The 25363-nt window shown below is 40.6% G+C and overlaps 2 protein-coding genes across 3 annotated transcripts in view; one reads left to right on the forward strand and one right to left on the reverse strand.

Annotated features, from left to right (window-relative positions):
• Window positions 1-3399: 3399 nt before the first annotated feature.
• On the reverse strand, window positions 3400-5299 carry LOC123995941 (5-hydroxytryptamine receptor 1B-like). The gene has a single exon (XM_046299598.1). It carries the CDS (start codon window positions 4885-4887, stop codon window positions 3730-3732), a length of 1158 nt encoding a protein of 385 aa, XP_046155554.1. The 5' UTR covers window positions 4888-5299; the 3' UTR covers window positions 3400-3729.
• Window positions 5300-10726: 5427 nt separating this feature from the next.
• The window catches only part of mei4 (meiosis-specific, MEI4 homolog (S. cerevisiae)), a 48769-nt gene continuing 34132 nt past the window's right edge, over window positions 10727-25363 (forward strand). Inside the window, exons 1-4 of one of the 2 annotated variants that reach the window (XM_046299508.1) lie at window positions 10727-11265; window positions 11586-11837; window positions 13938-14512; window positions 24400-24531. In XM_046299508.1, coding sequence (XP_046155464.1) covers window positions 11226-11265; window positions 11586-11837; window positions 13938-14512; window positions 24400-24531 — 999 coding nt within the window. In that variant the 5' untranslated portion in view covers window positions 10727-11225. The remainder of the gene's footprint in view (window positions 11266-11585; window positions 11838-13937; window positions 14513-24399; window positions 24532-25363) is intronic. The other variant, XM_046299509.1, reaches the window with a different exon arrangement.

A 25363-nucleotide genomic window follows, 5' to 3' on the forward strand; every position in this document is an offset into this window, starting at 1 on the left:
TCCTGACCTCAAGCTGAAGCGCACTTGGGTTCTGCAGCAGGACAGTAGGTTTTGGAGTGGCCTAGTCAAAGTCCGGACTTGAATCCGATTGAGATGCTGTGGTGTGACCTTAAAAAGGCGGTTAATGCTCGAAAACTCTCAAATGTGGCTGAATTAACACAATTCTGCAAAGAAGAGTGGTCCAAAATTGATCCACAGCGATGTGAATGACTCATTGCCAGTTATCGCAAACGCTTAATTGCAGTTGTTAGTGGGCAATTACTTTTTCACATAGGGCCATGAAGGTTCAGATAGCTTTTTTCCCTTAATAAATACAATCATCACTTAACTGCATTTTGTGTTTACTTGGGTTATCTTTGTGTAACATTTACATTTGTTTGATGATCTGAAACATTTAGGTTTGACAAATGTGCAACAAAAAAAAAAGAAATCAGAAGGGGGCAAATATTTTTCACAGCACTCTATATATCTATCTTGGCAGTGATCAAGGTGAGCTCTTCAAAAAGATTTTGCTGTGTTTTGTTTGTTTGATGTGGAGGCAGCCTTGCTCCCATTCAATCGGCAGGCTACAGAGCTGGAAACTAAACTCCTCAAGCCACCATTCACTCCTATCACAGCCCAATGATCTGAATCCTTTGTAGACCATGCAAGAGAAATAGGTACGAAAGGCAGAGACTAATAACTTCCTGGCAGGATTGAATCTGGAGCAGCAATTAATATTGCCCTCTTCATATCAACTTCAGATCAAATACAGTATGTAACCAGAAATGTGTCGCGATTCATCTCACTCTGTTCATATACATGTTATACCAAACGAGAAACCTTCAATATCTCAATACTTTCTCATTCCACACCACCCAGAGAAACAATAAAATGAGATTCCTTTTGTAATCTATCTTTCACATTTATACAGATTCCTCTCCGCAAAGGAGGTTTATCGACACAAAATTCACATAACAAAAAGTACAGATGTAGAAAAATGCATTTAGAGACCTTTTCTTCTAAATTGAAGTCCACCCCTCTTCATCTTTCTTCATACATATCCCGTTCAATGTTTGTTTTTGGCAATAGCAAAATAACCAACTACCCACTGAACCTCTGTTCCTGTTTGATAAAGCAATGCGAGGAACCATGGAAACAGTCATCAGAGTGCAGACTTTTAAATGTGTCAAAGTTGGCCTAATCGATCTCAGAGGCAGAGCAGGATATTCATTTTAGACTGGGTAAGAATAATATTGTTGCCATAGAGTCTGTCTCCCCTAAGCAAAGAGGCTTTTACCTGAGAGCAAAATGTACCACGAGAGAAAATGACATTTTTCATATCATAATACAACTGAATCTCATATACAGAAGGCACCATCCATCCAAAATCCCAGTACGATTCTAAGATGGTCAATTTAGAAGGTGCCCACAGTGTATGTTAATTTTCCTATACACACACACACACACACACACACGAACACACACACACACACGAACACACACACACACACGAACACACACACACACACACACACACGAACACACGAACACATGAACACAGTGGGCAGCTTCTGGCAAAAAAAGAAAGAAAAGGATGCACCACCATTAATGAATTAATGATTGCCTACATTATTTTGAACAATTAGGATTTGCAATACCGAGCTGTGAGAAGTGCCTTGAAGTGATGAGAACAGAAATATTCTAAAAAGCAACAGCGATAGTGAACCTCATTAAATGTCATCTGGAGCATTTTCATCAGTGATATCCAATAATTCAAATGGTCTTTAAAGTTGTGTTCGATTATTAACTTATTAACGCACCGCTAAAATGGTTGTTCGGTGTTCAAGGAGGTCGTAAACACCTGGCGTATGTCATAACACACTCTACTATCCCTTTAAGTTTGTTATCTGTTTTGTTACAGCATTCAAAATATGGCTTTATCTCCTCTCCACAATTATGAGAAACTGATACAGCAAAAAAATGTTATTACTATTTCAACATCATGATTTAACAATATCACGCCTCTACAAGCTTTTTGGCTGGAATATAGCGGTTGACCAGCATCATCATTTTTTTACCACAGTCTGTTCTGAATTATAACCTGCTATGTTATCTAATACTTTGGGCTTTTTAGTTGCATTTCCATCTGACGCATGAAGTGCAAACTCATCATTTACCATCCTTCTACCATCTTGTTTTTTTCCAAGGAAAATGGCCATACCCTTAGATTCCATTGAACATTTTATTTCTTGTATTTCACAATAGCAGAAGTGATTTGTACTCCACTGGGATGGACCTCTACTCGCAGAGTCAATGCAATTACAGTGCATTGCTTATGAGCAGAGAAGCTTTATTGTACAGCATTAGCTCATTTGGATCAAATAGAGCCTCCATTACATGAGTACTTAGCTGTTGCATCTCTGTAGTTTACTGTGGTTGTATTTGTCAAAATGTGATGTTTAACAATCAATTCTCAATGGATCTTCGACAGCTTATTATTTCTGTAAATTCTGTCAATTTCATCTAGCACTTAACACATGCAGCCTGGAATGTAAAGGGAATGCTGAGACATCTTTGACACATTATCAATATGAGAAATGGCACTGTAGGTGAAGAAATGTGTTAGGTGTCTGTATTCTTGTCTGTCATATTTGACTTTGTTTGGGATAATTCTACCAACAGCAGTATTTTGTAATACCCAGAAGGTTGCAGCAGAGTGAACTCACAGGTCATTTAAGCAGCTCCATAGCAAAATATAACAAAAACTACACACAGCAAAAAAATACACACGTTACAATGCGTACAGATATAGATACTTTGATTGAGGCTTGTTTGATAAAACAAGAAGTCCACTTATAGTCCAGTTTGAAGTAAACAACCTTATTCACAATAAAAAAATAATAGCCAATTGATTATTTTTACATTGACCATGAGATTAAATGAGAGATGGTGTTAAATCATAAAATCCATGCTAATCTCACTAAAGAGTTAGAACAATAGTAAACATACAAGAAATGGAACAGGAAAGGTCTCTGTTGGCACCAAGATTTTTGACGTGACTGACTATAATTTTCCTAAGGGGGAGGGGCCTTCCCAGAGGGCTCAGAACCTATTTGTGCTTATCATTCCTACATGAGTTAGCCTACAATAAGTATATGTCCCGAATGGTACCCTGTTCCCTACAGTGTGTACTACTTTTGACCAAAAGTAGTGGACAGTGTTGGGAACAGGATACCATTTGGGACGGATTCTAAATCTGTCATACAGCAGGCATTCCATGAATGTTTAAATATTAAACGTTATATTAAGCCTCTGTTCCTCCAAGTCAAAGAGCTATTGATATCCAACACATATTAACCTTGATACCAATAACGCAAAAAAAGTTATTGCTGGTTTAGGTTGGAATATGAATTGTGTAGCCTGGGTGGGTGGTAATCTCATGACTGACTGCCAATCATAAGGAAGGTAGCAGACGGTATATGGCCTATTTCTGAATAGGTGTCAGTGATTAATTAATACATTTTTGCTTTGCAAAATAATCAAGTTTCCAAACTTGCCTACGGGCCATGTAGATAGGCTTATGAAGTATAATATCATGTTCCTGGGCTTTTTGAAAACATACTAGATACAATACTGCAATAAGCTAACATGCTGTAATTATTGGAGAGCTGCAGTTTGTGGTGCTGCTGACGTAGCTGAGTAAAATGAAATGGGTTTGGCACCCTTTGTCTAGTAGGTAGCTTATTTTCAGGACCTGCAACATCTAAAGCGTATTAGTTTGTGGAAAGCCTTTTTGAAATCCTCATTGGACATGGTGTAAATGATGGGGTTTATTAAAGAGTTAAGATAACCCAACCAAGTGAATATGTCAAATAATTCTGGATAGAAACATGACGCACAGACTGAAACCACTAAAGTGTAAATGAAAAACGGTAGCCAGCATATGATGTAAGCTCCAAGAATGATCCCTAAAGTTTTTGTCGCCTTTCTTTCCCTGGCAGCGGAGATCCTCTTCTTCTCCAGGAGCGCGTCGGATACAATGACTTTCACATGGTTCACATTGGCAGTTGAGCTATTCGCGTCGCAAGAAGAGGCTTCGTTCGTCCCGTAATTTAGAGAGGTGGTGGATGCCACAGAATGTGTACCCGGCGAGTTTGTTATCAAATGGGCAGAAGTGAGTCTTTTCCCCGGTTTATTAGACGACTGTTTCAAGATTCTCTTTCGGGCTTCCACGTAGATCCTACCGTAAAGGGCTATGAGTAACAAAGTGGGAATATAGAAGGCTCCAAAAGTGGAATAAATAGTGTAGAAAATGTGATCAGTATTCACGTTGCAAGTGGTAACCTCGTCCGTTTTCACCTGACGCCAGAAGAAGGGCGGCAGTGAGATGGAGATGGCAATCACCCAGGCAGTGGCGATCATCCCCGCTGCGCGCGCTGGTGTGCGCTTCTTGGTGTACTCAACCGCGTCTGTTATTGCCCAGTAACGGTCCAGTGCAATTACGCACAGGTGAAGAATGGATGCGGTGCAACACGTAATGTCTGAAGACAACCATATGTCGCACATAACTTGTCCCAAAGTCCATGTTTGACTCACCGTGTATAGTGCGCTGATTGGCATCACCAATACGGACACTAGAAGGTCTGTCAGGGCGAGTGATGCTATCAGAAAGTTTGCAGGCGTATGCAGTTTTCTGGATTGATAAATAGTAGCAATAACGAATGCATTTGATAATGTTGTTGCAAAGGTTATCAGAGATAATGTAAATGCTAAACCGGCTTGGAAAGCCAAACTATCCACCTCCTCTCCTTCAGTCGTAACATTTACATTGGTATCATTGGTTGACATATTCCAGAACTCTCCATAAATAAAAGAAGTTGGCTTCAACTGACTGGCGCGCTCCATCCTTCGACACTCGTTTGACAGATGTCATTGAGCTTTGAAGGAAAACCCTTCATAAAAAGGAGCACAGGGACTGCTTATCCAACGTAAACGTCGCATTTATTGTCATTTTCCAGGTTATGCGCAGCTCCATCCCCTTCGGTGTCCATCAGACGCACATTGATTATCCAAAAATCACAAGAAAAAAATGTGAACCCTTCTTCTTGAAATATCCTTTGCCTTGACTTCCCATTAATGTGCTTTATTGTTTGTTATACATTCAGCTTTTGAACGGAATGTAGATATGATAACCTTCCCATTCTATCCATTATTGATTGTCGTTAGGTTGCCCAATTAAACGTGCATTTATTAATTATGTAGGCCTATCACAGTATTGATAAAAACATTTAAAGAATGATAATGATCTGTAGTAGTTTGCTTTCTTTATTGTTGTTCTTGAGTCTGTTAATCCGCTCTTCTAGCCACTGTGCTGGATCTGCGGCACTTCAGAAGTTGGGCGCGGGCGAGGTTTCACACTTGGTTTTATAGAGAACGCTCGAGCTGGCAGAACCCTACAGATATTACACTGGTCCTCCTCTCTCTGTCTCTCAAGGCTGAGCAAGTGGTTTCATACACCGGGTCATAATGCCCTTGGGTTTAGTATTAATCATAGCCAGAAAAGGGCTATTAAACTATTTTGACATGCAAATATTATTATGGTATCTGAAATAGGCCTAACTAATAACATAATAAAACAAATCTTACATGTACAAATGCATTCCGCCACATAACATTGATTGAGATGCAGTGCAACGCCAGAAAAGTGTCAATCAGCACCTTGGATAGCTCCACACAGGCGGTCCGCTGCAAGGACCTTTGGACAGCTCCTCTTCGGAAGTTTGTTACAATGTCATCAGTTCAACCGGGAAAGCCACGCATTGTGATGATTATATAGTACTGGGATATGTTGTTGGTGATATTATTATAGTCTATACGATACTGGTTGTGCTCTGTTCTTTGGAAAATGAAAATACAGGTGTTGTAGGGGTATAATGAATACCAATGTCAAATCAAAATCAAATCAAATTGGTAGTGTACACATATTTTGAAGATGTTATCGCAGGTACAGCGAAATGCTTGTGTTTCTAGCTCCAACGGTGCAGTAATAGGCTACCTAACAATACAAAACAATACACACAAATACAAAACATTTAAATAAAGTAATTAAGAAAGATGGGGATGAGCATCCGGAATATAAATATATGTGTATATGATGGTGTGTATAGACTTTACGGACAGTATATGAATAGAAAAGGTGTGTACAGCAGTAGTTATATAGGATGAGCCTTGACTAGAATACAGTATATTCTGTACATTTAAAGTCGGTAAAACAGTATGTATTAAAGTGACCAGTGTTCAATGACTATGTACATAGGGCAGCAGTTTCTAACGTGCAGGGTTTAGGACCGGGTGGTAGCTGGCTAGTAACAGTGACTAAAGTTCAGGGCAGGGTACTGGGCGGAGGCCGGCTAGTGGTGAAGTCTGCTGACCTGGAGATTAGATCTGGGGCTACATGTCTGCATTAGGCCGCTGGATGCATAATTGGTCGTCCAGTCAGACCTTTGTACCTAACGATGTATCCTATGATCAATCAATGTAAAACCATAATGGCATTGCCAATCTGCCTGTCTTTTTGGATATCTTTGAGTATGGCATATAGCCTTTCTCTGTCTGTCTTTTTGTATCTCCACAAGATGAAAATAGAGAGTTGAGACTGAGATGGGCTTTGTGAACTTTGTTATTAACTTTGCAAATGATTAATATGTTGGTGCATAAATTATAGAAGACGATCTCTATTAGTGTTCAAATGAGTTATCCTCACAATCCCTCAAGTCACTATAATAGGGGAAATCAATTGTGCAATGCATATTGAAAAGGTTTGAGTTATCTTTGTGTAAATAAGTTGAAGCAACTATGTCTCTACACCAACTGGGGATTTTAGAGTTTATTAAGCTTCTTGGATTTTATTCCATTTTATACCTTCATTCTAAACTTAACTTGGGTCATTATTAATCTTTATTAGGCAGTCATTTCAATGAAATTATATCTGGGGTTCATTCTCTTTCCCCAACCCAGGTCTTGAACAGAGTCAAGGATGGTGAAATCTGCTGAAGAGAATAATCATCCTTATCTGCTAGTGAGAGAAATAAGGTCAAGCGGTTGCTTATTCCATTTCTATTGACAGAGACACTTTGCAATCGTGTAGAATTTGCCTTTGCAACACGAAAGCTGATTGTGATATTGATGTGAGCCTAAATGCTAATTATGACTAATGTATAGTGACTGTACATTATCATTAAGTACTCATTTAGGACCTGTTTGTCAGTCTGTCTTTGTTTCTTCCTGGCTGTACCTCCGCCATCGAAGCTATGCTTTTCCAATCCTACCTGCCTTAACTCCCAGGCTTTCACCCTAAGCCAAATAGAGACATTCAGTGTCTCTACCATCTCAATTGAAATGTGTTGTTTGTTTGTTTAGCTTTTCATGAGCTTTGAAATAATTTTCTCTAATGAAAAGTGCCATACAAGTTAAATAATTTATTATTAATCATAATCGAGTGAATCTGTATTAAAATAGGCTATATCATTCGTATTTATCAAAGCTAGATTGAATGTTTGAAACATGTCCCCACCTCTTTAAGGAATACCTAGGATAGGATAAAGTAATCCTTCTCACCCCCCCTTAAAATATTTAGATGCACTATTGTAAAGTGGTTGTTCCACTGGATGTCATAAGGTGAATGCACCAATTTGTAAGTCGCTCTGGATAAGAGCGTCTGCTAAATGACTTAAATGTAAATGTAAATGTATGTCCTAGAATCCTTTCTTTGTGCTGAGAACCCTGAATATCACTGATTTAATTTATTTGATCAAATCAATACGTTTCTTTCATCAGATCAATTTACTCTAAATTAGACCATCATTGTGACTGGGACAAAAGTCTTCTCCCCAAGACTTGAGATAAAATACAGTAGGTCTCTGGTGTTACTGAGAAGGCCATCTTTTATCTCTTCACTTGATTACAATGTTAATGTATTTGACTGTAAAAGGTCTACCTGAAGCTGGCCACGGTCTTGTTCCATCATTGTCTGGTATGACAGTGACAGTGTCCTTGCTGCTCTCCTCTGTCCATGAGAAGGATTTGTCAGTCAAGAGTAGGGTGAAGACATTTAAAATACCCAAATGCAGGACAATAGGAAGATTTTTCAGGGTCAGTGTAGCCTAAGAATAAAAACTATCTGGCCAGGTTTTGTAACTAATTTTGTGGCACAGACTTTACGTGGAGAACTATACATGCAGCCAGAGACAGTAGCCAGCAACATCGTCCTTGCAAACAAATCTGCAACAGATTGGCTGGTGAAACGCACACTCGGAAGTCTGAATGGACCAGCAAACTGTCAATCAACACAGGTCGGGTGAGCTAGCGAACAGATTGCTGATTTGCTGTACAGCTATAGGATCTATTTCCATTGCAGCACAAACGTCAAATTGTAGTAAGAGAGGATTGCCATAATAATGAAATATGCAGCTCAAAAAAAAATTGGTGACCAAGAATATTAACTGTTTACTTTGCAAACGCACCAGCAAAGGGACAACAATTACTAGCATATGCCCACTGGTCATGTGGTATGTAACAATTACTTGAAATTGATCATTTACTTATGAAGCTTGCATTTAGGATTTTTTTGTTAAAATTATTACTGTGGCGAAGATGCATCATAGGCGCGGCTCTTCACATGCACTCTCCAAACTTCCACTACTGGAAGGTGCTTTATGTGCTCTTGTTGAAATGTTTGCTGTTGCTTTCCATGTTTAAATGCATAGACCCTATGAGGTGAATCTATGTTCCATCTAATACTACAATAATTGCTAGCGTTTCATCATTCCATCCATGTACAGTGTATTGCAACATATTTCTTTTCAATTTTTAATAGGCCTACATAGACATTTCTGTTTCATGTTTGATAGGCCTACGACAAATTTCCATTTAGCCAACCATTTGTTACAATGCTCTGAGTGGGCTCGATGTTTATAGTGCACATGCGCATTCCTAAGACCCATGAGGTATAAGTTATGTTTATTTCATTCAATGTATGGTTTCCTTTGTTTATTTTTCCCGGGTTATTGCCAGAGTGATGTGCGTCTGTGTTCATTCTGTCATTTGTGTTGTTCATAAGGAGCACGCTCCTCAGTGCGTGACCTGCGCTCCACGCGTTAGAGTCAGAAAGTTGAATAAGAGAACATTATTGTTCCATGTATGCATGGTGTTGAAATATAATGAATAATCATTAAGTCTGATTAAGAAGAATGTACCAATGTATGTGGATGTGGAAATGGCCTTTTACATTGTAGAACCAATGTATTGGTTGTAATTGTCAATTGGGTAATTGTGTGGTCCTGGGGGCCAAGTGCTTATATTATGCAGGCCTAACTGTTTGAGCTCTTGTTAGACAGATTCGATTTGGTTTCTCAAGGGGAGGCTGTTCAGATTGTATCCGGTTTAACCTGTCCTAAGGCTATTTCTTTTGGGCTATTGCCCATGTATATTTGGTAAATCTACTTGTATATTTTGAATGAAATGGCGTTTTTACCATTGGATCACCAAGACCTATAAATAGATTTTCACTATGAGCACGTCAACTTGCATTGCCTTCTGCTGATTTCATGCCATTACGACTGTTACAAGGTCCCTATTTTAAAATGACATGGGCTAATCAAAATGTGTTGTAGACAAAATAATGAAATGGGCTGTCTGGTAGCCTCAAATAGACAAAGATGTGTATTTGAACAAGTCATTGTATGTATATATATATTTTTTTTTACTAGACTTGAGACTCTTAGAAAGCATGACTTGGGCTTGACTCGAGTCTTGACCTGTTTGTTCTACTTGGGACTCGACTTGAGACTCGGGTCTTGTGACTTTCTTGTGACTCGAATAATAGTGATAGTAGTCCATTTACATTACATTTAAGTCATTTAGCAGACGCTCTTATCCAGAGCGACTTACAAATTGGTGCATTCACCTTATGACATCCAGTGGAACAACCACTTTACAATAGTGCATCTAAATATTTCCCACCTCTATCCTTTCTCAAAGATGTTACCGATATACTTCTACCGATATATATATATATATTTACTATTCAGCTGACCATCCTTAAACCTAATAAGAATAAGGTGGTGTTTTTGGTGTAAGAGTAACGTCATACCTTTATATTTGGTTATGTAGAACACCAATAAATCATTATGTGATCTTCCGAGACATTGATTCAGCTTTGATCTAACTAAACGAGCACCTTTGTGAGAAGTGGCGGGTGCTATGGTAGCACTTACAACCCCGCAGTCCGCTGAACCGAACAAGCAATTGAAGCGCCCCTAGCCTACTCTTTTGCCTCTTTTGCCCGACCACCTGTGTGGCTGTTTTATGAAAATCTGGGAATATTTGGCCAAGGAAACATTTCTGGTTGTTTTTAAAACAGTTAGGAAATGAGACTTTTCAAAGGGGATTGAGTGAAGTAGCAGAAAATATGTTGAATGAGCATCTAATAAGCATGGAGAGCCTCACATGTTTGACTAATTTACCTCATATCTTTCAGTTTAATATGGCTATTTACTTACTTTTGTAGCTCTTCACTAAAAGCACACTAGTTAGGCTGAACTGTCCTCTCCAACTTTAGCTGGAATTTAGCCCTAAATGATTTGAGAAATATGATTGGTTGACGATAGGCCTATGACGTTGGCCTACGTCTCATCTTGCGCTGCACAGCATATCAGAACTCAACAACGATTGGAGATGCGTTTAACATCACCAGTTGGCTTACGCTACCACATCCTTATGATATATATTTAAATACGCGCAACGCGACTGCAAGAGAGGTCTGAATGTCTGACTGAAATACGGGACAAATTATATAGATTTTTTGCTTCTAAATTAGTGGCGTTTGATGTTCGGTTGCGAGACAAAGGGCCAAAATCCAGGACTCATAGTCACACTTCAATTAATACATTGAAAGTACTGGATATGTTCAGCAAAACATATCGCAGGTTTGGCCAGTCTCATGCACACGCGCTTTCATATGATTGACAGCGATCATCATGCGCGAGAGGCTAACTACAGGTAAACAATGGCCTAGTTAGCCACCGAACGTGCTCGTTCAGGCAGGCATCATATCTGATATTTTCACAACACAACGAGAACAAGAGTAACTAGGGTGACTAGCCAAGTTAGCTAACTATATGAAGTTAGTAAAAATACCAATACTTTGGGGTAATCCGCCTCAAGTTTTTATGAACTCGGCTTGAATGATGGATCACAAAATTGAGCGAAGTCCGGCTACCAATGGTAAAATTGCATAGCTAACTTTGACTAGCTAGCTTGTTAGTGTGATGTTGTGTTTGCCTGCTTGTTCGTTTTAACGCAACGTGTGTTTACCATTCCCCAGTGTTAGGCAGCCAATTATCGTGACATTGATGGGCTAGCTAGTTAAGCTACTTCTTGCAAACATTGGGCATACGGTTAGCTGCTAACGTTAGCGCCAATATTGTGGAGGAAGATGGCCAATTGCGCATAGGCAGGAGTGTCTGGTGTCGAACGAGACTAGAAGATGCATAGCTAGCTAGCTAAATGAACTCAACAACATGATTGTTTCCCCTTGCTTTCAGGGACAGACACCGCGGAATGGGGTCTTAGAAAAGCTAAACTTGTCGTGGCTGTTGCCATAATAAAGAGTAAACCTCCCGGGATAAGTGGTCGGAAGCATGCGGAACATTTGGCCAACAAGCTGAATAGCCAGACTGAGGCCTGGAAGACCAAAGCTCAGAGGCTGCAGGAGGAAGTGCTCAGAATGCGTCAAAAGCTCCTTCTCACCCAGATGCTCTCAAAGCCAAAGAACACCAGTGGAACAGAAGCTGGTGGTGGGTCTCATTCATCCTCTGCTAGTTTGTAACTAGCTAACCCTCAGTCCTTTAAAGTGTGACTAATAGCATATACCCTATGCTAGACATTTAATTTAATAAAAATGTGTCTTCTATTGGTCCATCACATGTGAATACAGTATACTCAGTAGGCCCGTTGTACGTTAGGTCTGCTGGATAGGTCCAAAGCAATGCATTTAGAATTAGATATCTACGCCTCTGGATAGGGCTACAGCAGTGTACTGTCACAGTAAATAGCCTCCCAGTTTTATTATTTTGTTCAATTGAAGAACAGTAGGATTCATGCTCATTTAAATGTAGCATATTTTCATGGATTGGATTACAATGTCTACATGAGGAGTGGAGCCTAGATTTCATACCTTAGCTATCAGCCGGGGTGGGGTGTAGAGAATGACACAAATATTAATTTCCACAAAGTTTGCTGCTTCAGTGTCTAGATATTTTTGTCAGATGTTACTATGGAATACTGAAGTATAATTACAAGAATTTCACAAGTGTCAAAGGCTTTTATTAACAATTACATGAAGTTGATGCAAAGAGTCAATATTTGCAGTGTTGACCCTTCTTTTTCAAGACCTGCAATTCACCCTGGCATGCTGTCAATTAATGGACCCAAAATATCAATGTTTTGTTCCCCGAGCCACTTAGTTATCGCTTTTGCCTTATGGCAAGGTGCTCCATCATGCTGGAAAAGGCATTGTTCGTCACCAAACTGTTCCTGGATGGTTGGGAGAAGTTGCTCTCGGAGGATGTGTTGGTACCATTCTTTATTCATGGCTGTGTTCTTAGGCAAAATTGTGAGTGAGCCCACTCCCTTGGCTGAGAAGCAACCCCACACATGAATGGTCTCAGGATGCTTTACTGTTGGCATAACACAGGACTGATGGTAAGCGCTCACCTTGTCTTCTCTGGACAAGCTTTTTTTCCGGATGCCCCAAACAATCGGAAAGGGGATTCATCTGAGAAAATGACTTTACCCCAGTCCTCAGCAAGTCCAATCCCTGTACCTTTTGCAGAATATCAGTCTGTCCTGCCCTTCTTGACACCAGGCCATCCTCCAAAAGTCTTCGCCTCACTGTGCATGCAGATGCACTCACACCTGCCTGCTGCCATTCCTGAGCAAGCTCTGTACTGGTGGTTCCACGATCCCGCAGCTGAATCAACTTTAGGAGACGGTCCTGGCACTTGCTGTACTTTCTTGGGAGCCCTGAAGCCTCCTTCACAACAATTGAACCACTCTCCTTGAAGTTCTTGATGCTCTGATAAATGGTTGATTTAGGTGCAATCTTACTGGCAGAAATATCCTTGCCTGTGAAGCCCTTTTTGTGCAAAGAAATTATGACTGCATGTGTTTCTTTGTAGGTAACCATGGTTGACAGAGGAAGAAAAATGATTCCAAGCACCACCCTCCTTTTGAAGCTTCCAGTCTGTTATTCAAACTCAATCATGACAGAGTGAGCTCCAGCCTTGTCCTCGTCAACACTCACACCTGTGTTAACGAGATAATCACTGACATGTCGTCAGCTGGTCCTTTTGTGGCAGGGATGAAATGCAGTGGAAATGTTTTTTGGGGATTCAGTTCATTTGCATGACAAATAGGGACTTTGCAATTAATTGCAATTCATCTAATCACTCTTCGTAACATTCTGGAGTATATGCAAATTGACATCATACAAACTGAGGCAGCAGACTTTGTGAAAATTAATATTTGTTTAATTCTCAAAACTTTTGGCCACGACTGTATTATTGAACTGAAGGCCATTGTGGCCAATGAGCGGCTTGCTCATTAATGAAGTTGAGCATCATGGACACACAAGGTTGCTTTGGAAACAAGGCCCGTTGATGTGCAAAACAAGTAAGAATTAGACCTATATGAAATTACACAAGGTGGTGGTGAATTACTTAAAAGGTGAGAGAGACATAATTGAATGGAGTTTAATGACAAAGCTAATTGTGTGAAAACTGAGGGTGTTTTAATTATAGGGCCTAATGCTTAATTCAGTGACACAGAGTATAATGAAGCTGACAATGAGATATGCATAGTGATGAAGCTCATGTCCTACTTGGTGCAACCTGCAGGAGATGGCTTCATGGACCTGCTCTCTCAGGACTTCATGGGGCCGGGCTTGGTGAAAGATCCGCTCAACTCAGACATGGACTCCGGCTGTGGGATGGAGAACAACACAGAGACACTTCTGCCCACTCAAGACTCTGCAGAACCCAGTGCCCAGCCCGCCTTCCCACCTGTCACCACCACACCCCCTCAGATCCCATTCTCCAGCCTGTGTGAGGCAGACCCTCGTGGGAAGGCCATGCTGCTTCACATGCAGTTTCTCCAGAGCCTGTGTGGGCTGAACAGGGTGGAGTGGGAGGCAATGGGTGCGGAGGCTGGAGGGTTTAGCCTGGACAGGGACAAGGACAGGTCCGTGGTGGCAGACTCGGTGTGCCAGCTGCTGTCCTGTGTGGTGTCTGCTAGTAGGGATGACAGACCCCTGCCCCCACGCTCACTGCTCCTGCAGGCGTCCCGGGTGGCTGCCCAGGCAGTGGATCACTGGCTCTCCCACAGACAGCCCTCCCAGCTGTTTGTGACAGGCATGGAAGATTCCCTGAAAGAGCTCACTGATGTTCTATTACGCAACGGCCAGCTCAACAGGGTAAGAAAACATAATGCATATCGTAGTGTATTAATTACAATATATTTTACAGTACTATATTTGTGTAGGTGTTTAAAATATACTTCCTTTAGGAGGTAACACCAGACATTAAATTCCAAAGCGAGAGGTTCTCAGTCCTAGTCTCACTTACAGTTTGGATGATCATAGCATGGCTAAATGTAATATCAAATTGACCGGAGATTGATGAGTTCAGTGGTTCTTAGTATGCAGTCCAGAATAATAGCCTGTATGTTTCATTACCCTCAGAAAGAAATGACAGTCATCAAAGTGGCATTGAGCTTTATAGATGATCATATCACCAGCTGACTGATTTTCTGATTCACGCCCCTACCTTTAAGGTATCTGTGACCAACGGATGCATATTTGTATTCCCAGCCATGTGAAATCCATAGATTAGAGCCTAATGAAATTATTTAAATTGACTAATTTACTTACATGAACTGTAACTCAGTAAAATCTTTGAAATTGTTGCATGTTGCGTCTATATTTTTGTTCAGTGTAAATTGAAGACAGACAATTTTCTGATTTAATGCACAGTAACATTAATATACACTGAGACTGTAGGAGGAAAGAAATGAGAGCATGGAGAAACAAGTGAGATAAAATGGGGAACGCCACCACACCCACTGTTATGACTAATCATGAGATATGACTGGCAGCACCAATACTTATTAGCTTCTGAGGGGACAGACAATTACCTTAGTGTCAGTAGGCTTGAATAAATTCTGTCACAGTTGAGTTGTGAAGGGCGTGTTGTCCCTTTCCGAATGAAGATTAATAGGTGGGAGGTTATATGTTGCTTTTAGGCCAATTGTTATTACAAATCTAGCCACAAGTCACTTTGGATTTCCTGAAAAACTGCTTGAAAGATTCTTACCTGGCGTAAAGCATTATGGTGATTCTTGTACCAAACAACTTCCAGTAGTTGGACCATTGGTTGAGAGGCTGCTGAATCATAGTTATTTTGGTACCCAGATTATATGAATGGCCAGCAGTTTGCATGTTAGTCTTGGCTGGAACCCAGAAACAAATCTGTCACCAGAGACTAATGTGTCATAGCATTTCCATTATCCCCAAATAGACAGTATGTTGTCAGTCCGTATAGGCTAGGTCAGGGATGGGCAACTTTGATGGGGGTGGGGGCCACAATTAATCTGAATTCATCACTAGGGGCTGCAGTTGTGCTGCCAACATGCCCTGACCATGATTACTATGTTTAGATATATGGCCGCTAGACTAACAATCTAAACATTTTAGCTGATATGGGCTAGTTGAGTGACTCTCGGGGATTGACATAACAAGAGAAAAACTGCTGATGCACAAATTTCGAAATGGCACCTTGTGTATTCTACTATTCTAACTCGCAACAGTAAGTTGAGACCCGAACTGAGTAAAAAAAAATATCGATTTTGTATAAACGTGTGTCTGTGTGTGTGTGTGTGTGTGTGTGTGTGTGTGTGTGTGTGTGTGTGTGTGTGTGTGTGTGTGTGTGTGTGTGTGTGTGTGTGTGTGTGTGTGTGTGTGTGTGGGGGGGGGGGATTGATCCGAGAGCTAGTGTAAATGTAAATAATGTATAGTGTAAATAATGTATAGAATGATTTCCATTGGGAGCTCTCAAACATGTCTGGCTAAAGTTCCGTTAGATATTTGCAAACACTGTATCCCAAGTGTTACCCTACTCCTTTTTTAGTGCACAACTTTTGACCAGTGTCCACGATCAAAAGTAGTGCACTGTATAGGAAATTTGTGACACCTAGCACGCTTTGGTCTCTGCGTCTTTAGCATGTCCTCAAGGTTACTGTTATTTAACGGGACGGTAGATTGATGACCAGTCAGTCAAGAGGGAAAACATAAGCTAGAAGTCCGCTTAATGTCAGTCAAGGAGGAACAGTCACGGCTGCTCTAGTCTAGAGAGTACAGAATGTTTTCCCAATCATAATACAGTGTGTTCAAAACCCTCACAGCCATGTTGCTTGCACCTGCCACCAGTATTTCAGAGTGGAATAGCCTAAATCATTGCAATGGTTTCTGCATCACCTGTAACAGCTCTCGTTGGTAGAAGAGTGGACCAAAGCGCAGCAGGGAAAGTGTTCATGATACTTTTATTATTTAAAAAAAAACACTCAAACAAAATAACGAAAGCGCACAGTTCTGTCAGGTACAGACACTGAACAGAAAACAAGATCCCACAAAACCCAAAAGGAAAATGCCAACTTATATGTGATCCCCAATCAGAGACAACGATAGACAGCTGCCTCTGATTGGGAACAACACACACACACACACACACACACACACACACACACACACACACACACACACACACACACACACACACACACACACACACACACACACACACACACACACACACACACACACACACACACACACACACACACACACGGCCAAAAACAAAGAAATAGAAAACATAGACATTCCCACCCGAGTCACACCATGACCTAACCAAACATAGAGAATAAAAAGGATCTCTAAGGTCAGGGCGTGACATCACCAGTATTCACGGTACACAACACAGTTTGAGGCAGTCTGGGACAGTTTATTCTCAAGTGCAAACTACTCAATAATGACCTTTGTTGAAAGGTTAGAGAAGTTATGATATCAAATGAATTGACATCAAGTTTCCTTATGAATATAATACATATATATAGTTCCTTTAAAAAAAAAATCTGTCAATTTGTCTCTTAATCAAATCGAAGCCTGAAAGTTTGGATAGGGATTTGTTTGTTTGTGGAAACCCCTCCTCACAAAGTCCCTGAGAGGAGTTTCCTTTCCATTGTGCACTAAGCTGGTGTTTGGCTGAGTGTTGGCAAAGTGTGATGCTTTGACAAATAGGATCAATGTTTGCTGTAAAATGTTTGCCATTATGCCATGACTATTAAAATCTCATGTTCATAAAAAGACAAGGGAGGAAAGCTAACTTTGATTTATCTTAATATAGAGATCAATTGGCTGTGTCAAACTATCACAATTCTGAAATATTTTAAACTTGTCATGTGCCCATGGGCATCAGCAACAAGCCAACATGTTGGCCTGAAGTGGTGCAGCATGGTTGAGTGGACCTGCAATTTAGGACTGCGTAATACATTGATTGTTAAGTCACTTATAATGAAAACAGGACAAACAAGTGCCCAGGGAAACAATTTTAGGAGGCTCTCAAGCTCACTCCAAGCGGGTGCCCTCACTCCTTTGGTCCAATAGTTTCTGGTGTAAAATACGACAATAAGAAAGTCCGAACTAAAGTGGCTTGTTCTTGTTCGGAGGAGAGCACCATAGAATACCGCTGTAACTCTCTTTCACATGGCCATTTACAGGACAGTGAATGATCCGGACCAGGACGAACCTGCAGCACTCTGTGCTGTGCCTCTGTGTGTATGAATCACAGACTGCTGAAATTGGGCTGTAGCTTTGGGACAGGAGGGCATGATGCAATGTCCTCTACTGCTGTGACAGGGACTAAGCTCCTCAGCCCTGTTCTGTCTGTAGGACTGTGGAATCAGCAGCAGAATAACAGAGGCTAAGCGGTGCACATTCTTGTTTTTGCCCTAGCACTACACCGCTGATTCAAATGATTAACTCCTCATCAAGCTTTGATGATTTGAATCAGGTGTGTAGTGCTAAGGCAAACACAGAAATGTGCACCATTGGGTCCTCAAGACCAAGATTAAGAAACACTGCTATAGGGAATATGGTTCTATTTGGGATGCAGTTTCTGTCATTCTGTTGCTGATTCCCCAGGACCAAGATTAAGAACTGCCCTATATATATAATGCACTACTTTTGACCAGTGTCCTTAGGGTGCCTTTTGTGACTCACATCACTCCAGACATTGTTGATTGTGTTTGTAAAGAAAAACAATTCTATTCACCTCATGCCTGACTGATATTGCCGGTGAATAAAGTCATTAGCCAGGTAATTTTTACTCCGGCTGCCTGTATCAAGCCAAACAGCAGTCGGCCTTTGGGTCATTTCCATGCAAATGAAGGCTGCTCACTGCTCAGAAGGCTGATCACTGACACAGCTTGAGTGACTAAGGAAGAGTAGGCTGTATGCCGTTTCAGAAGGAGGAGCATCACTGCTGCAGAGTATTCTTTTTTTGTGATGGAGGCATCAGAGATACCGAAGGAGTTGTTTAAATGATTTCCAGCTCCATCCTGTAATTAGCGTAATAGGAGCTGTCTCCTCTGCTTTGGGATGACGCTGATGCTACTGGAGCTTATTGATGTCATTTGCAGTTGTGGAAATAGGATCCTTCAGTGATGTGACTTTATATTTATAACCCTCATTTCATTCAAGTTGATTAATTTCAATTTTTAAAAAACTGTAAATTAAACCAGATCCCATCCTATTGCTAGCTCGAACTGTGTTAGTTAATTCTGCTGAGTAACTAAATGTGGGCGTAATATTTTTTCTTCCTATTTCAAACATGTGGAAGTGTGTTAATGTGTTTACCATGTTATGAATTGGTGGTTTGGTTTATAACAACTAACAAAAGCTTGAATGGTTATCAGCATCCTCAAGGAGGAAATCCTTAATTGAAAAATATGTTGTATTTTTATTCCTGTTCTAAACTGTGCTTCTTTAGGCCTCCTGGGAATCTGCCAGCAATTTTCTATTAGGCTTAAATCTCTATCTTGACTTCAAATGCACGCTTCATTCCCTAGCAATGTGAAAAGAGATGAACTGTTACCATCAAGACGATGATGATGAAATACGCTATAGAGGCCTCTCTCAATAGCTGACATACTGTCAAATAATTTGGACTGGGTATTTCATCTGGAGACGTGAAATAGGTAGGCGATATCATTTACACCGACTGCAGCCCTCAACCTGGGTGATGATGGTAATGCCACAGAAGACAGAACTAGATTGAGATTCTATGGTTAATGCTGAGGCCCTTATGTCTGAATCTTTACCTGGTCCTGTCTGTCTGTAATGGCTTCACAGCTGTCTAGGGGCCAGTCTACTCTAGTCATGAAGGTGACGCGCCTAGATTAAATGGAATATCGTGACTCCCCAGAGGCACCAGTCAAATGTCACTCTCATAGCGTAAAAGGCTCAAGACTATAAGGTGATATTATTTCATGACAGTATTTTATTTCAACTGAGAATAGCACAAAGTTTAGTTTTCTGTCTGGTCACATAGTAGTCTCACTTATTATCATGGCTCTCTTTTCTCTTAGGGTGCTCAGTTATTACCTGTATCTTATGTGAAGACCTACAATTTGTCCAGCTTGTTCTCTTTGCAATATCGAAAAACCTTAGGCCTATAGTCTGAAATCTGAATACATCTTGTATCATAGTGTTTACGGTAGCCTATTGCATGGCATAGCCCTGCATACTGTGCAGGGATGATATTATAGTACAACCGTTCTCGTACGCTGTTCAAAACAAATTGCCAGTAGCCTAGCTATACATTGAGTGTATTCCATGACATAGACTGACCAGGTGAATCCAGGTGAAAGCTATGATCCCTTACTGTTAAGTCCACTTCAATTGGCTTAGATGAAGGGGAGAAGACCGGTTAAGGAAGGATTTTTAAGCCTTGAGACAATTGAGACATGGATTGTGTACACTACCGGTCAAAAGATTTAGAACACCTACTCATTCAAGGCTTTTTCTTAATTTGACTATTTTCTACATTGTATACTAATAGTGAAGGCATCAAAACTATGAAATAACACATATGGAATCATGTAGCAATCAAAAAAGGGTTAAACAAATTAAATATTTTATATTTGAGATTCTTCAAATAGCCACCCTTTGTCTTGATAGCTTTTTCTCAACCAGCTTCACCTGCAATGCTTTTTCAACATTCAACAGTGTTGAAGTAGTTCCCACATATGCTGAGCACTTGTTGGCTTTTTTTTCCTTCACTCTGCTGTCCGACTCATCCCAAAACATCTCAGTTTGGTTGAGGTCTGGGGATTGTAGAGGCTAGGTCATCTGATGCAGCCCTCCATCACTTTCCTTCCAGGTCAAATAGCCATTACACAGCCTGGAGGTGTGTTGGGTCATTGTCCTGTTTAAAAACAAATGATAGTCCCACTAAGCCCAAACCAGATATATTGAGGATTGCTGCAGAATGCTACTAAAGGACACCAATAAGAAGAGACTTGGTTGGGCCAAGAAACACAAGCAATGGACATTAGACCGGTGGAAATCTGTCCTTTGGTCTGAGTCCAAATTTGCGATTTTATTCTGCAGCAATACGCCATCCCATCTGGTTTGGACTTAGTGGGACTATCATTTGTTTATCAACAGGACAATGACACAACACACCTCCAGGCTGTGTAAGGGCTATTTGACCAAGAAGGAGAGTGATGGAGTGCTGCATCAGATGACCTGGCCTCCACAATCACCCGACATCAACCCAATGGTTTGGTATGAGTTGGACTGCAAAGTGTAGGAAATGCAGCCACCAAGTGCTAAACATATGTGGGAACTCCTTCAAGGCTTTTGGAAAATCATTCCTCATGAAGCTGGTTGAGAGAATGCCAAGAGTGTGCAAAGCTGTCATCAAGGCAAAGGGTGGCTACTTTGAAGAATCTAAAATATATTTAGATTTGATTAACACTTTTTCGGTTATTACATGATTGCATGTGTTATTTCATAGTGGATGTCTTCACTATTATTCTACAATGTAGAATAGAGGTCAACCGATTAATCGGAATGGCCGATTAATTAGAGCCGATTTCAAGTTTTCATTACAATCGGAAATCGGTATTTTTGGACACCAATTTGGCTGTTTTTTTTTTACACCTTTATTTAATCTTTATTTAACTAGGCAAGTCAGTTAAGAACACATTCTTATTTTCAATGACGGCCTAGGAACGGTGGGTTAACATTTACATTTAAGTCATTTAGCAGACGCTCTTATCCAGAGCGACTTACAAATTTAACTGCCTCGTTCAGGGGCAGAACGACAGATTTTCACCTTGTCAGCTCGGGGGATTCAATCTTGCAACCTTACAGTTAACTAGCCCAACGCTCTAACCACCTGCCTCTCATTGCACTCCAAGAGGAGCCTGCCTGTTACGTGAATGCAGTTAGCCAAGGTAAGTTGCTAGCTATCATATAACTTATCTTATAAAAAACAATCAATCAATCATAATCACTAGTTAACTACACATGGTTTATGATATTACTAGTTTATCTAGCGTGTCCTGTGTTGCATATAATTGATGCGGTGCATATCGTTGCTTCAATGTGTACCTAACCATGAACATCAATGCCTTTCTTAAAGTCAATACACAGAAGTATATATTTTTAAACCTGCATATTTAGCTAAAAGAAATCCAGGTTAGCAGGCAATGTTAACTATGTGAAATTGTGTCACTTCTCTTGTGTTCATTGCACTCAGAGTCAGTGTATATGCAACAGTTTGGGCCGCCTAATTTGCCAGAATGTTATGTAATTATGACATAACATTGAAGGTTGTGCAAAGTACCAGGATTTTTTAGACGAATGGATGCCACCCGTTAGATAAAATACGGAACGGTTCCGTATTTCACTGAAAGTTCAAACGTCTTGTTTTCGAGATGATAGTTTCCGGATTCAACCATATTAATGACCTAATGCTCGTATTTCTTTGTGTTATCATGTTATAACTAAGTCTATGATTTGATAGAGCAGTCTGACTGAGCGGTGGTAGGCAGCAGCAGGCTCGTAAGCATTCATTCAAGCAGCACTTTTGTGCGTTTTGCCAGCAGCTCTTCGTTGTGCGTCAAGCATTGCGCTATTTATGACTTCAAGCCTATCAACTCCTGAGATTAGGCTGGTGTAGCCGATGTGAAATGGCTAGCTAGTTAGCGGGGTGCGCGCTAATAGCGTTTCAAACGTCACTCGCTCTGAGACTTGAAGTGGTTGTTCCCCTTGCTCTGCATGGGTAACGCTGCTTCAAGTGTGGCTGTTGTCGATGTGTTCCTGGTTCGAGCCCGGGTAGGGGCGAGGAGAGGGACGGAAGCTATAACGTTACTGGCAATACTAAAGTGCCTATAAGAACATCCAATAGTCAAAGGTTAATGAAATACAAATGGTATAGAGAAAAATAGTCGTATAATTTCTATAATAATTACAACCTAAAACATCTTACCTGGGAATATTGAAGACTCATGGTAAAAGGAACCACCAGCTTTCATATGTTCTCATGTGCAGAATCTCCGTACCGCATCGCCATTCGCCTCCCAAATGTTGTAACAATGCAGAGGGCTCTGTATAGCACCGCATTGACATGATTGGGTGACGGGAGGTGGGGGCGGTACATCCTGTATAAACACAAACTCACTTCACAGCTCTGACCTGCTCTGCGACGCTCAAGAAGTATGAATGCCCTGATTTCTGCTGAGTCTGTATCACCGTAAATTCGGCATGGCCAACGTAGACGTTGGATTGACCCTGCAGTGCCCAGATGCACAGTGCTCTCCAGGAATGCGCTCTCTCCCGCCAATTTGTGCACATTCATTGTTTCTTAACTTCATTGTGTGAATTGTTCGCAGTTGGTTGTTAGGGATATATGTAATTCCCCCATTACATATATCACCAGTCGTACATTTACCTTTAATTCCTATCATTTCTAATCTACAATGTTTGTTTGGTTATGGTCATTTCTGTTAATGTATTCAATATATTATTATTTCAGTCTTAAAGGTTCTCATTGTCGGAGTAGACACATTGTTTGCATAGCGCATGCTACTCTTGTGAGAAACAAGTTTTGGTTTATTTCATTCCATTTAGAGTTTTCTCAATTCAATTTAGTCATTGACAGAAGCGCTCCAAACAAAAGACAATGTTGAGTAAGGACGCACACCTGATTACGCGTAGAAGTATATAGGCCTAGAGGCTACCTGGCCTGCACGCCAATGTAGGCATATAAATGTGCCTGTTTAGGGATCTAAAAGTATTTCTGATTGGCTTAACACACCACCACTAATGAGCTGTGGAGCCTCTCAACTTAAAGTTTTCTTCACCTCAAACAAGCAAGCAAACAAAGTCTGTTTTTACACCCATTGACAATGACAATATTTACTCAATGTAGTAACTCCACAATACTTTTGAGATAATATTCTATAAGAGGAACAGGAGTAGAACATTTGAAGTGCCAGTGATCAGCTCCGGTGGGCTCCTGCCCAAGTCAAGCACTGCTTCTTATCCCTTGCGCAAATAGCCTACAGCTGTGTCTGTCTCAAACTCACTTGCATGGGAAACTGAGGGCCCAGAATATTTTATATAGCAAGTTCGCTAGTGCAAGCTTCTGGCTGAACCCAAGTTAATAATTGATACAATGTTTCAAGTTCGTTGCAGACAGGCCATGTATAGCAAATGTGATTTTTATCAGGATATTTTCTACCTGCAGGTTGCAATGTTTTTATTTGTTACCTTTATATAGGCTATTTTTACATAGTTGACGATGGCAATAGAAGGGAGTTTTTAGGTTTGTATCATTTTCATTTAGATTAGGATAGAATTCTAATTAACCACATGACAATGATTTGGAGATATGAAGGCGATGTTTTAAATTAAATGAAAATGTTCCACGAAAATGTGCATATGAAAACCATAACTGGCACGCAGATCAGTATAAATAATAAGATATATTAGCAAAATGAGAAAGGTTACCGACTTAAAGCATCAGACAAGCTCAATATAGATAGTTGGTTTTATTAAAACACATAGGGTGTGTCTATATATGCAAAAATACACCAATTGATTGGTCGAAAGAACAAAACTTTTGGTTGACCAAGATTTTTTGGGGGTTGGGGACAGCCCTAGTTAAGTGAAAGAATATGGGGGTTGGTGGTGTTACCGTGCTGTTTTTTGATGTGTCTCCCTCTGGTCTGCATCAGTTCCAGGTTCAGGAGAGGCTGACTGAGTGTTTGATCCTGCTGGGAGGGAGCAACTTGCTTAGGTCCCTGCTCATCCGTCATGTGCTGTCTGAGATCAACCGGCTGGCAGAACACCTCTGGATCACCTGCCAGGTAAGGACCAGGACACGTGCACACAAACAAACAAACAAACACACACACACACACACACACACACACACACACACACACACACACACACACACACACACACACACACACACACACACACACACACACACACACACACACACACACACACACACACACACACACACACACACACACACACACACACACACACACACACACACACACACACCTCTTGTTTGCCAGCGCTCTCCACACAGACCTGGGGTGGGGAAAGGGAGGATGTTACAGGTTTGTATAGGATGAGTTAAATCATTGAATTTAATTATGTTTATAGTACTGTTTATTATGCATATGTAGTGAGCCAGTATTGGGACAGTTACATGTATTTTGTTGTTTTGCCTCTGTACTCCAGCACTTTGAATATGAAATTATACATTGACTATGAGGTTAAAGTGCAGATTGTCAGCTTTGATTTTAGGTGAACCGGGTGAACCGTTAAGGATTACATTACTTTTTAGGGGACCAAAAGTATTGGCACAAATGTACTTCAAGTAGTAAAACGTTAAATATTTCATCCCATATTCATTGCACGCGATGACTACATCAAGCTTGACTACAAATTTGTTGGAAGTATTTGCTTGTTTGTTTTGGTTGTGTTTCAGATGACTTTGTGCCCAATCAAAATTAATGGTATATAATGTATTGTGTCATTTTGGAGTCAGTTTTATTGTAAATAATAATAGAATATGTTTATAAACTCTACATTAATGTGGATGCCACCATGATTAGGAATCCTGAATGAATTGTGAATAATGATGAATGAGAAAGTTAGACACACAACTATCATACCCCC

Source organism: Oncorhynchus gorbuscha, linkage group LG14, assembly GCF_021184085.1.
Source record: "Oncorhynchus gorbuscha isolate QuinsamMale2020 ecotype Even-year linkage group LG14, OgorEven_v1.0, whole genome shotgun sequence".
Classification (NCBI taxonomy): domain Eukaryota; kingdom Metazoa; phylum Chordata; class Actinopteri; order Salmoniformes; family Salmonidae; genus Oncorhynchus; species Oncorhynchus gorbuscha.